This window comes from Lepisosteus platostomus, chromosome 1 (assembly GCF_059453375.1).
Source record: "Lepisosteus platostomus isolate fLepPlt1 chromosome 1, fLepPlt1.hap1, whole genome shotgun sequence".
Taxonomy (NCBI): Eukaryota; Metazoa; Chordata; class Actinopteri; order Semionotiformes; family Lepisosteidae; genus Lepisosteus; species Lepisosteus platostomus.
In genome coordinates, this window is record NC_142611.1 from 69,865,117 (window position 1) to 69,881,060 (window position 15,944).

The window sequence follows — 15,944 nt, forward strand, 5'->3', positions numbered from 1 at the left end:
ACCTGGCACTTTAAAGCTTTCTCATTTGCATACAGTTTCTATATTCTTCTTGGAAATGCACAAATGAGGCTCATGTGCAATTTCGAAAGAGAGTTTAGTAGTAATACATTAACTAAAACAATAAAAGAACCCACACTATCAGACAAACACACAACATTTCCTCTGGAGCTGTTCAAACACACTCAAGGTAGTGCTGTATAAGGAGGATCAGGGAAAACACCATAATTTAGCTCATCCTAATATGGAACCAAGCAATGTGGCTATCACTGACTGATCGATGCCTTTATCTTCACTGGCCTCCTCAAAGGAGCAGTATCCCCTTAGTTTTTAGCAGTGATCTTGATAGACCAAAGAGTAGTAGGAACTGTAACATGAGTACTGGGGTTTTGTACATACAGCTGGTATTACAAATGACCACTGATTACCAATGCTATTAGCTTTTTCTAACAGAGGCCTATATTTCTTTATCTTGACTCAAATGGATCTTGAGAACTAGGATACCAAAGGTCTAAGGGTTCTCTCTTCAGGATTAGGATGGGAAAACAGTGTCAGAGTGAACTCAACAGGAAAATTACCAGCAGAGAAAAAGGGAAAGGAGTGGGATCGGAGAAAAAGGCACCATTTCCAGAGCCAAGCAAACAATGAAGAGTCACACGAACACAAAGTCACCACCTGCTATCTTTGTCCACTTTTAATTTCAGGAGAAAGTAACTGTATAGGCTAGTCTGGTCTGTTGTTTTTTTCTGACCCTCCTGAATGCAAACCCTGAAGAATACCGCAGTCAAATGAGCACAGAGCTCCATTCAAATGCTCAATGCAAATTGTGAAGAAGCAGTCCAAGAACAAACGCGAGGAGGCTGAAAGATTCTGCACGTTGCAGACTGGCACTTTGCACAATGACAGTCCTGGCACTAAGCTGTGAGCTCTCCAGCACAGGAATAAAGCAAAAACCTATTATGCTTCTATCACAACAAAATAGAAAATTTTGCAGTGGCATGTACAAAACTGATAAGTTTACTAGTTGGTTATTTATTATCAGAATAGAACAGTTACTCTATTCTCATACTCAACAAACCAGTTTTGTATTTTTCTTCGGGCCCAAACAGTACATTGGGGACCAAAAGAGACTGTCCACTGCCATACCTAAAAATGTATGACATCACCTTGACCCAAGACAGACAGGACCAACTGCTTCACTCAATAATTATTTAGGCCCTGTTACCTTGTTGTACCAACCTATATACTAGTATTTTTGGACTGTAAGCGGAAACTCAAACTTCCAGAGGAAACTCACGTGAACAGGGGGAACATGCAAGCTCCATGCAGATATAAACCGAGGCCTCAGCATTTCGAGGCAGCAATGATAACCACTGAGCCACCGTGTCGCCCATGCTGGTTAATTTGCAATATATTTGTAAGAGAACTTTTTTACATTGTAGTTTTACTGACTAAGTTCTTATTTGCAATCTGCAGTTCAGCGGGTATTTTTAGTAATACAGGTTTCTAACCTGATGCATGTTTCAGTTTCTGTTGTAATAAAATCACATGTTGTAGAAAGGTATTAGGACTAAATGTGAGAAGGCTTTCTACTTCAGTTTTCATTTTGTCTTCTTTGAATAAGAAAGCAAAACTCCAAATATTTAACATCATCGTTTCCGCTCTACAATGCACTGGTATGTGTGCACCTACACATAACACTGTTAACACCTGGATGGCTTTGTGAAAGTGAAAAAATGGTAGTGTTAGGGATGCCAGTCAAATTCCAGTTATTTGATCTGTTTGAAATCTTTATGGCAAACCCTGTACACTGTACACTGTACACTGGTGAAGCACTCTCCTTCACACTAGCAATCTTCATTTACCTATTGACCATCAACCCAAAACTATGTGGCTAGCAAAGAATGCTGCCCTACCACATTCAATTATAAAACCACACTGCAGCCCGACAAAAATATCTAATTATACCATGACGTGACACCCTTAAAAAGGACTTATGAGAGATGAACACAAAATATGGTTTAATTATGCTAACCATGTCAGTTACAGCACCTAACATGTCAGGCTTTTGTTATAGTGAGACCTATTTACAGTTACTTATTAAGAACATAAACAGACGCAAGGCACTTAGGGTTTTAACTGAATTCAAAGCTTATAAGCACCGATACAAATGCACAGATGGGATAGCAGCAAATTTAATAACTGTAATAATGTCGTTAGTATCTGTTTTTAGGAAAGAGCTTACCAATTCTAAAATTACTATCATTGATACTACAATAACATATATACAACCATTAGTAGACAGTATATAGCCTCCTGCTCTTGGTAGTTAGAGTCTACCTGGGAAGCACAGGGCACCAGGAAGGACTGCACCCTGGACTGACCGCCAGTCCATCACGGGGCACCCATTAACACACGGGAACAATTAAGAGACACCAATTAGCCAGCATGTGTTTGTAAGGAAGGAGGAAATCGGAACAGCCGGCAAAAAAAACCCATAAATACTCCAAACTGAAATTTGGGAGTTCGGTATGTTAAAAGCTCCAGGATATTTGTAAAAAATAAAGCAGAAGTATATGAATATATACTTCTGAATAAATGAATGAACTCTCGTAAAACAATCTGATATAATGGAACGAGAAAAACACGCGTTAAAGTGTGACTTCTAATTGCACTTTTCAAAAGAGGCGTGTAAACCAGTGGGATCTCCCTAGGAACAGACTTCACCCTGCTGCTAACTAGTTAAATTCGTGAAAATACAAGCTTGAATGTGAAGGGGTGAAGTTCCCAATTAAATGTACGTCGTTCTCTTAGCAAAATCAGTGAGGTTTTGTTTCACATGTGTGGTCTTTGTCTTTTCTCTATGACAGCACAAATACAGTATAAGACATATTTACAACCCGCTAATAAAGCATCATTTTCCAAAACACTCACACGCGATCTTACATGAATTGGCTGTCATTATATTTTTGCGTTTGGTCTGTTGTAAGCAAGCAAACAAAAAAAGGCTCCACGCTACAAGCTAATTCACTCTTGCCATTAGAACAAACTCGGACTGCATCCCACCCACACGAATTACGGAAGTGATAGACACGACTCACCTTCTCACAGGTGCAACAACTCGGAGTTCACCAGTGTGTGTTTTGTTCACAATAAAAACCCTAAAATATTTTTGTATGCTAATCTTTTTGTTTCACTACAGAGCGGGACTCTAAATATAACAATTAGCTCTGCCCTGCAAGACGAGAGAGATTCGAGTTTTTTTTTTCACCCGACTCAGTTAAAAAGAGTTGTCCGTCCACTTCAGGCCATGGGCGGGTCGAAACTACAGCTGAGACAAGAGAGACTTTTTTTCTTAAAGCTGCAGTCCTGTGCAGAGGTTTCCCTTCTCTTCTTTTGGAAGCTTCGCGGCATTATCCCGCTATACAAACGTCTTGCATCGAGTTTATATCTACTCAGTTCTGAGATTTAGCATCAGAGGAGAAATCGGGATGATATAACTTAGTGAATTTTAAGGGTTAAGGGGAAAGTTAGTGTCGAGGTTGGAAAATACACATACAGTCAAGACAGACAGTGGAATCGTTGATCACAATAAGAGCGTTGCGCCAGATGCTTGCTTCCAAAAAGATGCCCGTGTCCGTATGATCACTGATGTCAGTTGCCGTGAAAACTAACACCAACTCAATGTAACGACTAAGAAGTGACCCTAGCATTGCTCAAACGTTCTCTTGCTTTCAAGCAGCGGAGCGCTCACGCCTTTCTGCACACAGTTGTGAGCTCCAGCGTTCTTTCCTGTGAAATCCTGCGTCGCGGATCGTGACCCTCTCAATACAGGTACTACTTTTGCTTTGTAGACGGCTACACCACGTAGCGATTTTAAAATGTGCTAAGATCCCTTTCCCCTGGCAACACGCTCTCTTTGTCTTCTATGTCCACCGATGCACACACAAACTGGACAAGACAGTCGTCCTACACAATTCCCATTTTATATGGTACGTCAATCTTCCCATCTCACAAATATAATCCTGTAAAACAGCAGTTCCTGTTACTGCACAGAACTCATATCAGGGCCGGCCCTAGCTTTTTCAGGGCCCTTGGCAAGATCTTGGAAAGGGGCTCTTCCAGATCACAGTTTGTGCATACACCTTTATTATCAGCTCTCACCCCAAACTTATTTTACTATCTAGGCCAATTCAATAAATGAATTATATAATTAGTACACTTTTATTTTTCCAGCTTTGAAGAGAACATAATAAATAACTTACAAACAAGAACAAGAAGCACAGATTTTACAATGCTAACATAATAATAATAATAATAATAATAATTAATTAATTAATAACAATTGCTTATATAATGGTTCTTTGGGTTTCTGCCTTTGCTGCTCCTGCCCTGCCAGTTCATCCCTCACTGCCTGGGCGCAAACCCAGGTCTCCGGCGTCACGCAACATGGAACTTGCCAGCTGAGCTAAAGGAGAACTCCCCCAGCCCAGGCGGCTGAGATCCCTGTTATACGATAAGGTATATTCATTACATTCACACTTATATAGCGCTTTTCCGGACACTCCTCTCACAGTGCTTTACAGGTAATGGGGACTCTCCTGGATGATGTGACACCAGCCATAGTGCACCAGTACCTCACCACACACCAGCTCTTAGTGGGGAGGATAACAGAGTGATGAAGCCAGTTCATAGATGGGGATTATTAGGAGGCCATTATTGGCAAGGGCCAATGGGAAATTTGGCCAGGACACCAGGGTAACGTCCCTACTCTTTTCGAGAAACGCCCTGGGATTTTTAATGGCCCCAGAGAGTCAGGACCTCGGTTTTACATCTCACCCAAGGGAGATGTAAGGGAGGTGCCTTTTTACAGTATTGTGTCCCCATCACTATACTGGGGCATTAGGACCCACACAGACTGCAGGGTGAGCGCCCCCTGCTGGCCCCACTAACACCTCTTCCAGCTTAGTTTAGTTTTTAGTTTTTCCCAGGAGGTCTCCCATCCAGATACTGACCAGGCTCACACCTGCTTAGCTTCAGTGGGCTGCCAGGTGTGAGTTGCAGGGTGATATATAGCTTTTAACATTGAAAGTAATAACATGAAACATAAATCTAATAACTTCACATCAAAACATCTCAAGTAATCTACATGTAAAGCTAGAAAACGTGGTTTGTCTACCGTTCACATGGATCTGACAGACTCAAAACCAAATAAAAACAACTGCATTATTAAAGTGATTTGATTTGGCAAACCTTTGCATATGCTGCTCTTCTTTTCTGCTTGTTATTTTCTCTATACCCTGATAGGTATGTCCTTTTGGAGGTAAAAGTGTGTGTTTACCAGTTGCAACTACAGATGCAGCCATTCAAACTGCACGGTACAAACACGTACTGCACGCAGCTACCCACAAGCCATGGTGGCGAACCGCGGTACGTGATTGGCTGGCCAAAATGACCGACAGGGGCACTCGTGGTGCATTGGTCATTAGTGAAAAGATCATGTAATCTCTTTACTGTGCACATTTTCATTCGCCTATTATTGAATATTTATATGGAATTTTACAACTGAAGGGAAATTTTAGTAGCTGAGCAAAAAGAAGAGGAGCATTATGCGTCTAATGGTTATAAACGATGTCAATTTAGGAACATAAACATATTACTGTATATGGTTTTAACGTTTAAACCATTACAACCTAGTTTGCAACACAAGGAAAAGGCCACGTGTAATGGTTCATTACACGTTAGATGTAATGAAAGATTTATAAAATTAATCATCACAACATTTACTACTTTCTGAAATAAAATGAACAGCATTCAGTGCAGCAGCAGCTGAAACCGCTCTTATATTGTCATCTCATGGTGAAGATGAGTCATTTATGACGTTGGCAGTGGAAGAAACCATTACACTTTCATTCACAACTAATAATATTATTTTTTAGAACTAACAAACATTAACAGCCTATATCAGTATTGCAGCAACAGAAAGGGCCACTGGAGAGAATTTAGGACTCATACTGTATTTGAATGTGTCAATTAAAAACACGTTGTGTTGCAGGTTGAGGGGGCCCCCTGGTGGCCTTGGGGCCCTAGGCAGTCACCTAGTTCCCCTAAGACAAGGGGAACCCATATGATCTCAAATGTTTGAAAATGTTCCCAAATGTTCTAAAATATTTTTAATGTTCACAATGTTCCCATCATTCCCAAATGATATAAATATTCCCAAACATGCTTGAATGTTCTCAAATGTTCCCACTGTTCCTTAATGTTTGAAAAGATTCACAGATGTTCTGAAATATTTTTAATGTTCCCATTGTTCCCAAATGATCTCACATTTTCCCCAGTTTTTCATAACTTTTCCCAAACACTCTCCAATGAACCTCAAATATTCCCAAATGTTCCCAAACATTCTCAAATGTTCCCCAAATCCCCCCACTGTTCCTAAATGTTTCCAAATGTTCTCAAATATTTCAAAATGTTCCAAAGTGTTCCCAACCATTCTCTAATGTTCTCACATCATCTCAGTGGTCTCAAATGATCTCAGATGTTCTCAATGTTCCCAAATGTTGCAAAATGTTCTCAATTTGTTCTAAGCAAGGAATATCAAAAAACATTTAAGAACACTGGGAACAATTGAAAACAGTGGGGAATACTAGGCATTTGGGAATATTTTAGAATACTGTGAACATTTGAAAATATCTCTTAACAATTGAGTATATTTGAGAGCATTTGGAAACATTTGAGACCATTTGGGGCCACTGAGATAATCTGAGAACATCTGGGAACAATGGGGACTTGGCTTCTGGGAAAACTGGCTCTTGAGCATATAGCCATCTAGAGGCTACAACAGTAGCTCTTCTGCCCATGAACCCTACATTCTGTCTCCATAAAACAAATTTATAATACGCATCCCGACTGAGGCTTAAAAAATAATAACAATTTAACAAAAATGAACAGATGTATACATATTGGTAAACATTTGATGAAGTGGTATTATACTGTATATAAGTAGATTTTGTTTAAATCAAACTCTCTTTCCACGTCCTATTCTAGTGAAGGGCGATTTCCTTATTTTCTAGGATGGGTGTTTGCTTCTTAGTTCCTATAAATCTCCTTTCTTTTTTTGGTTTCCTTCGTTTTCTACTTTATATATATGTTTTTTTTTCTTTTAGGCAGTACTCTCACATTGCTGGAGTCTTCCAACTCACTCTCCTAAGTTCTGCCACTCTCCCTTTTCAAACCCCTGGAAAACAGCAACCGGTTGTGTAGGGTTAGAATCCCTGCCTGAGCTATTCACGTACTGAAGTGTGCACCTCGAAATTCTTTCAGCGAATATTTAGAGAATATGTGCGCCCCCTAATGGGCGTAAGTGGAAGTTACCGTCCGCCTGGCCACACTGGACCTTATGTTTTTGAAAAAGGTGGGAGGGGTTTCAGCCATATAAGGCTGACTCCAGATCAAAGTGACCGGTTTTGTGATAACGCTGCGCGGTATCTGTCCTGCTCTCTCCGTATTGAACGCTGTCCACATTGTTTATTTATAACTTGCTGTCTCAGTGATTTTGTTTTGTGCTGGATTTCAATATTCATGATCTTTCCATTGACATTTGGCCTTTCTGGAACTCCAGAGAATCCTGTGTGGTAAAATTAAAACACCTTTTTGTGTTCACAGCAGGCTCAGAATGTTTATCGCAGTTGGTCTACTAGCTTCCAGGCTCTACTGAAGAGATTTGCTGAGACAGACCATGTGACATCCACATTTCATAACTGAAACTAAAAACTGTATTGTTTCTAATGTTGTGTGATTTGTTCCAAAAATGGTTTAAAATATTTGATGAAATCCATTAGACCTGAGTGTTGCATTCTGTTATGCGCATCACTTTATATGCCCTGAAGCAGGAAAACAAATTGCCCAGAAGAATTAAGATATAAACATGAACGTACACAATGATTAAAGAGACCTTGGAATGTCAGTTTACAAGAGCACAATACAACAACAATTTCTGAAAGACCAGACTATGAACATGATGTGAAGTCTCTTCTGGTGAAACCACACAAGACTTAGTGCTTATAGTATACGGAAATATAAACACAAGCCTGATAATTCATTTGACAACACTTTGTGGTCTGATGATTAAAACATTGAAATGTTTTCAAAGGAGGGACCATGGCTCTAATGGAAAGCAAATGCATACAAAGACAAGTTGGTAGTGTTTACAGTGCAAGATGTGGGTGTTCCATTATTCTGTGACCTGCTTTTACCCCCTCAGGGACTGTGGACCTTTGTATAACTGAAGGAAACCTACATACGGCAAAATACCAAGACATAAAAGTCACTGAAGTGAAACACAGTAAAAGCAGTTCGTTGGCTGCAGCTTCACCCTTCGGCAAGACTGTGAACAAAACCACAAGCCAACCAAAAATATCGAAAAGGGAAAGGAATCAAAGTGCGGGATGGACAGTAATCTTCTGACCTCAATCAAACCGAAATGTTATTGCTGTTTGTAAAAGAATTCTTGGCCTCCAGGTATGTCTCCTGCATTTAGATGTTATTTCCTCAATACGTGGTGAAAAGAGATAGACAATCTTAATTAAAAACTTAAATAATTGTAAAGGGATGAATAATCGTTATCTTGACGCGTTTTGATTTAGTTTAAGAATGGAAACTCAACATTTGGGTGTCATGGTGGTGCAGTGGTTACCATTCCTGCCTAATGACACTGGGGCTCTGCGATCAATTCTGAACCTGGGATACTGTCTGGGTGGAGTTTGTATGTTCTCTTTGTGTTTATGTGGGTTTCTTACAGGTGATCTGGTTTCTTCCTACAGTGAAAAAGACATACTGGTAGGTTAATTGTCCTGCGAGAAAATCGGTTTTGAGGTGTGAAAGTGTGTGTGTTTGTTTGCCCTGTGGTGGACTGGTGTCCCATCTACAGATTTGTTTTTACCCAGATGACTGCTGAACCAGTAAAAGCTCTCATTGGGCAGTTCGAGAAACTGAACACGGATGTTGCAGTGGCATCATCCCTCAAGACTTCTGGGTTTACAGGGGCTGCCTGAGCACTTGACACAAAATCTAGAAAAGCAAAAAAGGGAGAGGAACAATGATAAAGGTGCAGCCTGCTGTTGTTAGTCGTATAAATAGTGCTTTGGGTGGACGTCAATCAGTTCACACAGGCAGAAAACGAAAAGCTGTAGATGTGACAACTGAAACATACTGCAACGATCGCGGGGTTCGGTACGTAATGGAGCAGGCGTAGGACTCAGGAGAAGGGGTAACCAACACCAACACATGTATTAACCTGAACAGGGAATAGGTACACACACAGGGACAGGTATTAACAGCGCTGCACCTACACTAAAACAGAAAAGGGAGGGAAGAGACTGCCCCCCAGCCTCCGTCCCGCTATATGGAGTCCCGTAGTCCCGCCCCCAGGCGCTGTTCTCAGCCCGCCCCGCGTGGCACTACAATACTGTAAGGATGGGGTGCACCTTCTTCCAATAAAATGTTCCCTTAGAGCACCTCGTAACATGAGACCATGTGTGACAGGTCAGGGTTCTAAGAAACAATATGTCCTGTAAACAACTTTAAATCAGCATCTCCTCGTTATGTTTATGCACGTCAATAAGAGAAGTTGTGTGATATTAATAGAACCATTGAAAAGTGACGTTTCATGTAATTGTCAATTTCTCTTTTTAATAGAGATTTTAATGTATCTATTATGTACAGTCCTTGTAAGATTGTGTTTTCTGGGGGGAAAAATCGCGTACACCGCCTTGCGCCCGTTGCTTGATTATAAGAAACTCATGTATACATTGATTTTGACCTATATTCTCTTATTGGTAATTTTGCATAATTTTATCCATTCTTTATTTTTGAAATTATTGGTATTAGGAATTTAATACCAACCTATTACTGTAAATTCAAGATGTGAGTTTGCGTGCATTTATATAATCACATATAAATCATAATTGTTACAATAATAATAATCATCATCCTGAAAGGCGAGATTTATTGTTGTACAAATTAGTTTGCACCAGAGGTGAAAGGTATATCAAACCGTTGATTGAACTTGGCAATAACCGAGGTCTTGGACTCGGGTCTTGGGCCGTTTAACCTGTGTTGTTCGCTAGGGGTCGCACGAAGTCTAAATATCAACTGACGTCGATTCACTGACGCTGTGAGGCATAGGTAGTGACCTCGCCTCCAGGATGTCCTCTTTCTTAGTTTCTTTTTCAGTTTTGTTTTCAATTAATAACAATTTGTGATTGTTTACGTGCTGCAGAACCGACTAAGAAGTGATCATGGAACAACAGCTGAAATCTAGAGCTCTTAGCTGACCAATCCTACTCGGGTCTGCGACTGAAAGGCGCTGTTCTCTGGTGCTTTGAAAGCCATGAAAGATCTCCGCATTCCAGCTGAACGTCAACTTTCTCCCCTTTCCCTTCTGTTTGAAGCAGCTGACAGTTTCTCCAAATACCTGTCCTCATACGTTCACACACAGGACGCACGTCGCTTATTGCAAGTTTTAATGCGAACAGATCAGACGTTGCCTTTTCTGCTTTAACGATGTGTGTAAACCCGAGCTCTGGGAATATCACCACGCTGCATTTCATTTTAACAGCTAACAGAGACTAGCAGCGCGCTGCATTAACAAAAAAAACTCTACCTTACTGGGTAAGGATTATTTAAATGGGCTCAGATTCGTGTTTACAGTGTTTTTCGATATCCCAAGAGAGCCCCATCTCGAAACGCGGTAGCCTGGGTACAGTAGAAAGTGAGAGTGCAAAAGAATATCCCCTTTCTTCCCTTCCTTGTAAAACCTTTCCTCAGTTTCACCCACTTCCACCCACGTAAGATAACCTTTCTGTCCCTAAACAATTACTGCTGTTTAACTAGCTAAACCAGCGTGTGTCTGTAATAGTGAGCGTTTTACCAACGTTTTCTCCGTAACTGAAAATTGTGGTGGGCGCTGGAAAAAAAGCACGGGAAGGCAAATATATTCTTCTTTCTGACGGATAGCTTTACTTTTTGGTGACAACCTACTGTAAACTAAGTCAAGTTCATCGATAATAATGAATAATAAACGTAAGAGATTTGCATACACTTCCCTCGGTAACACAGCCCGCCTTATCTGCTCTGCTGTGAGGGATTTTCTCGGGCGACTAGCGGCGATGAAGTTAGGACAGATTGATGGATTGATGGCGTGACGTAAGCACGTACCTTGCTAGAAGAATTAATCTCCTGCTGAAGAGACACTAATCTCAGAAGGGAAATGGGCACGTTTGGAGTGAGATGTTCCTCTCAGCAGCCGCTAGAAAATGTATTATTATTGTTGTTGAATAGTTGCAAAGACCTTAAAGAGAGGCAGCCGCTAAAGTTCAAGATAATTTGCAGTGAAGCTATAAAACATTAAAGCCTTAGCTCCACGGTATGTATATACATATGTCTGTATTGATGTATTTGACGTTAAGTAAAAGTACAGTTTAGTTAGAAGGCCGTGGCCTTCTAGGTACCTTGTAGTTTATTCAGTTTAATTTATAATTTCGAATTATGTTCAACTAAGAATTTCAAATGGTTTTGAATTTGAATTATGTTTTATAGGAATAGGTTTTTGTTTATGTCATTTAATGGCATAAAGCAACCCGTAAGGTTATAGTGACATCCTGAGTGCAGCCTTTTGTTTGGCTTAGTTATTATTTTCCCCTGAATGCAGAAAACTATGATTTAAATGTAAATACCTGTGACTTGAAGGTGTTTCGTACAATTTCCAGCAATTTGATTTTGAACAGAAAGCAGTTTTCGGTAAATCCGGGGAGAGCACAGAACTCAGGACACTCCACAGATTAACACCTACTTGTCTTAAAGTGGAGGCAGAAAAACGTTCAAGAAGAGGACATATTAAAATTAATTTCCCGTCCAAAATATCCATCATTACGTCACCGTTATTATAATTATTGTTGTTGTTATTATTATTCGGTTATGTTAATGTATTCATTGGTTTACCAAATACGATTGGTGCTTTTCATAGTAGTTCATATAACACGACCTTCATTGTACTTGTATGATAGAAAATTCTACCGCTCTCTTATACTATAAAAAGGACAAAAGGTTAAAAAAAGAGAAAAAAACATTTCGTTGCTGAAACCACGTCCTTTTCAAGATGTGGTTATCAAGTCGAGACAAGAATAAAGGGAAAACATACAATTAAGGCAGACTTGCGCTTTTTAAAAAAAATTATACGTTAGTTCAGTATGTTACCCTTTTAAAACACCTCTCTCCGCCCCAGCTGTTGTCCCTGCCTCCGACTAACAGGACTTGGTTTTTTAAAGACACGTATTTCGGCGAGGAGCGGTCTCCGAAACGATCACAGATATAACTTTGCGAATAACATTTTACCAAATTTGGACCGCCTTGTGTTAAATTGGCTATATAGAAATCGCATAAATTGTATGACATAAAATGTTACAATCACTGAAAAAAACAGCTTAATCCATAGTGCATTACCAAATCTCAGACATTTACAGATTTGCTTCTGTTTTGCTTTCTGCCACCAAAGTAGGCCAGTACAGGTACTTATATACCCTGTCCAGATAGATGGCTCAAATATTCAGCGATACATTCCTTAATATTAAAACCTGGAAATAGTATTACTTTTGGAATCTATCCCATAAACCCCATTTTATGTTTAAAGCAGATTAAAAGGCTAACTGCACCATGTAGCAGAGACTGATCAACTCTGAGACAAAACGAGTTGTTAATCTGTTAAATGTAACACCATCACAAAGACTACTCCCACTCACTTCCCCCTGCATGTAACTTGTAAAACGAGATGGGTTGCAAATAGTTTATTACTTGAGTCTCACCTAGATGGAAGCTTCCCTCTGATGCTCAGCATCCGGTAATTTTCCACCGCTAATTGTCAGGTTTCTTACGTTTTATTATTATTTAAAACGTGTTTTTTTTTTTAAGAAAATGAAGGCGCTACTTCAATAGGTACCAGTTTCCTTTCATTTCTAACAGACAGCTGAAGAACGGAACGGTGCAGTGTAACAATAGAAGAAACCAATATTTGTATTTTTAGAAAATGTTTACGAAGGAGCTGACCAGCTACATTTATTTTTAGTAAGCGTGGCTTAAGGAGACGTTGTTGATCAGTTGACCATTTTTAAAGTATACATTTATCTCACTGCCCAAGGTCTCCCACAGTTTCGAGTTTACGGCTTCTCGTGTAACACAGAAAGCAATGCCCTGATTGTAGTGCAGTTAATGTTTCTCAGGACCTGTGTGAAGTTACTGTTTTTATTATCAAGAGACCAGATCAGAGGCGGTCCGGATCCTGACCCTTATTGTATGAATAAGTAAGCAGGATGCGAACGATTGTTAGATGCCTATAGGATTTTCGTAAGTTAGCAAAAAAGTGCTAGTCCTGGCACTCTGCCCTGCCGTGTTGCTTGTCATTAGAAGCTCGGAGCCCTCAGTGTGTGTTGTTTTAAACATTTACGTCCTGTTGTACTTTCAGAGATCAGCTTTTCTAATGCAACTGCGGATCCTCCACTTTCCCAATAGGGCTTGCTCCCGGGAATTTGCACGCCTAGCGAAGAAAAAAACCCACTGGATCCAGAAGTCACATGAAAGAAACAATGTTTAAAGAGAAAGGATCGCCTCTACATTTATAACTTCTGCGCTGTCATCAATCAAGTAATAAACAGCCTGAGCTACGGTGGCTTTGCAGTAACCTTCTAAATTCCTCTATCAGTCCGTAACTGACTCTGCTGAGTATTTCGGAATAAAAATACGTCTTCTGAAAATACGTCTACAGTAAAAAGAGGTACTTTTTCATTCATTACTTAGTTCACCTGATCTGCATTCAATTGGCAAGTGATTTAAAATGCATTGGATCACGCTTTTTCTTGCCGGATTGACTTTTTGTGGGAAACTGGAAATGTACAACTGCTTAGAGTATGATTATAGTTATGATTTTTATGAAGAGGAAAAAGCTGAGACGATTGACTACAAGGACCCTTGCAAAGCTGGTAAGTGATGTTTCACCTTATCTACACAAACTACAGTATTGCTATTTCAACAGATTTGATTTATAGATGCGAATATCCTCTAATTTTGCATCTATTTAATCGTGCCTATATAAACTATTCATTTTAATGCAAATATTAGTCGATTACATAAAAAAGCGAAGTATTTCCCACCCATACAACTATTAAACAAAAGAAGTCAACACAGTTTGAACGAAAACAACTGACCATTGTCCCAAAGTGTTGATTATTTGACTCAGTGGCTTGAAAACGTTTTTAATCCTAATACCCTCGATTAAATTGACAGAAAATAATATCGGTTTACTCTATAACTACTATGTGAAGCAAAATATATCGCCCACAAAACACAGTATTTTTCATTCATACACAAACTGACCGAGAAAATACTGGTTGTGAAAGACAAATTGTCACATTTACTAGATAAACTCTACTCTGTACATGTTATCGTTAGAGCTTAGCTGCTTGGCGCCACGTTTGTAAACGGCAACTATTTAAACGTGTTGAATTCCTTTCTTTCACGAAGTATGTATGTACACATGAACTGCGAAACGCGTCTTATGTAGAACTGGAACAAACGTGCTGAAAGAGCTTCTGTAAACGAGTGGCGCTCGAAGCCACGTGCTGTTTGCTGTCATCATTAGAATGTTGCCATTCAGATTTGCGTGCACTTGTTTTAGGGGGTGTCTTCCGACTCTTCTCTGACTTTAACACGTCTTGCTGTGCCATGTACAGTGCAGTTTAACACGATTGTACTACAGCGATAAAGTGCACATTAAAAGCGTGCTATATATCTGTCGCCAAAGATTCTCCCATGAGATGCGAGTATCTCCTGTAAAACCTTTGTTTGAACGTTGTTGCTTTATAAGCTATTGAATTCGGCAAACAAGGTAATTATCAGTCGTCCTAATGACTGTTTTTGCTAATGTTGCATATAAATATTTATACAGGATTATGACTAGTAGAAATATTTATTTTCACAGTAGATTACGGGTTAAAGTTGCTATGCGTAAGTGTAGGTGCGTCGACGTAAAGATAAAAGTTCTCTGCAGCGGTAACTAGCTGGGTCAGTTGTTAAAATTTGATATCCACTTCTGTGTAATTTGTTACAAAAAATGGACAGTGTTTGGGATCAGACATGGATTAAAAAAATATAGACGAACAAGTGAAACCAGTGGTTGCATCAATGGAGGGGAAATGGCACTTTCCGAAAATCTCCGTGTATGAAAGATTCATTGGCCGGTGCTATTTTCAGTGGTCGTGTGTGGGGCTGTGTAGTACTTCAGTCTGGCTCAGCTTCAGTTGTTCTCCTGGAGCAGTTCTGTAGAGTAGTAGCTGGCAGACAAAAGGGTCACCAGTTCAGTGCCTGTCTCCTTCATATAGATTGCTGATTAATTTATGGAAAGGGAAGGTCATTTTAGTTCCGAAGCCCTATCAAGTAGAGATTTTATAAATACCCAAGTGAATGTTTTTGTAGTATTGCATAATAATATAAGAATGTGCAATAGGATACTGGGTGTGTATCATACCAGTCTTTCTGTGTGCAGGTTGGTTCTCGTTGGGAATCTTAATGGAATAAAGGTTAATAAAATTAATCATAGTGTGTAACAAGAGCAGGGCACATATTATTCTAATCTCCTATAAAACCTTATTGATGCATCAGACATATAATGGACAAAAAACAAAAAATAGCAATATTTATTCTGATTCTCTTAGGTGAAAAGGTGAAGTAATGCAGATCATGGAGACAAGTCTGGACTATGACACCTGCATTATATGGTCTTTCTTCATATAATCTGCGATGTATTGTCTAGTGCTGGAACAAGACGCCTTCAGATTACAAGCCTTTTATTTGCCAGTACACGTTTTTGAAAACAGGTCATTAATATCATATATTAG

The 15,944-nt window shown here is 39.6% G+C and overlaps 2 protein-coding genes across 11 annotated transcripts in view; one reads left to right on the plus strand and one right to left on the minus strand.

Moving 5' to 3' along the window:
- The window catches only part of lima1a (LIM domain and actin binding 1a), a 34,506-nt gene extending 31,186 nt beyond the window's left edge, over positions 1-3,320 (minus strand). For 5 of the 6 annotated variants that reach the window (XM_088636126.1, XM_088636093.1, XM_088636102.1 and 2 more), the window contains exon 1: positions 3,099-3,320. The gene's annotated coding sequence lies outside the window, so the exon portion shown is untranslated. The remainder of the gene's footprint in view (positions 1-3,098) is intronic. The other variant, XM_088636083.1, reaches the window with a different exon arrangement.
- A 7,952-nt stretch (positions 3,321-11,272) lies between these two features.
- The window catches only part of tll1 (tolloid-like 1), a 99,813-nt gene continuing 95,141 nt past the window's right edge, over positions 11,273-15,944 (plus strand). For 3 of the 5 annotated variants that reach the window (XM_088636151.1, XM_088636178.1, XM_088636186.1), the window contains exons 1-2: positions 12,810-12,895; positions 13,517-14,030. In XM_088636151.1, coding sequence (XP_088492277.1) covers positions 13,886-14,030 — 145 coding nt within the window. In that variant the 5' untranslated portion in view covers positions 12,810-12,895; positions 13,517-13,885. Of the gene's footprint in view, positions 11,426-12,809; positions 12,896-13,282; positions 14,031-15,944 lie in introns of those variants that run through there. The other 2 variants (XM_088636169.1, XM_088636161.1) reach the window with 2 other exon arrangements.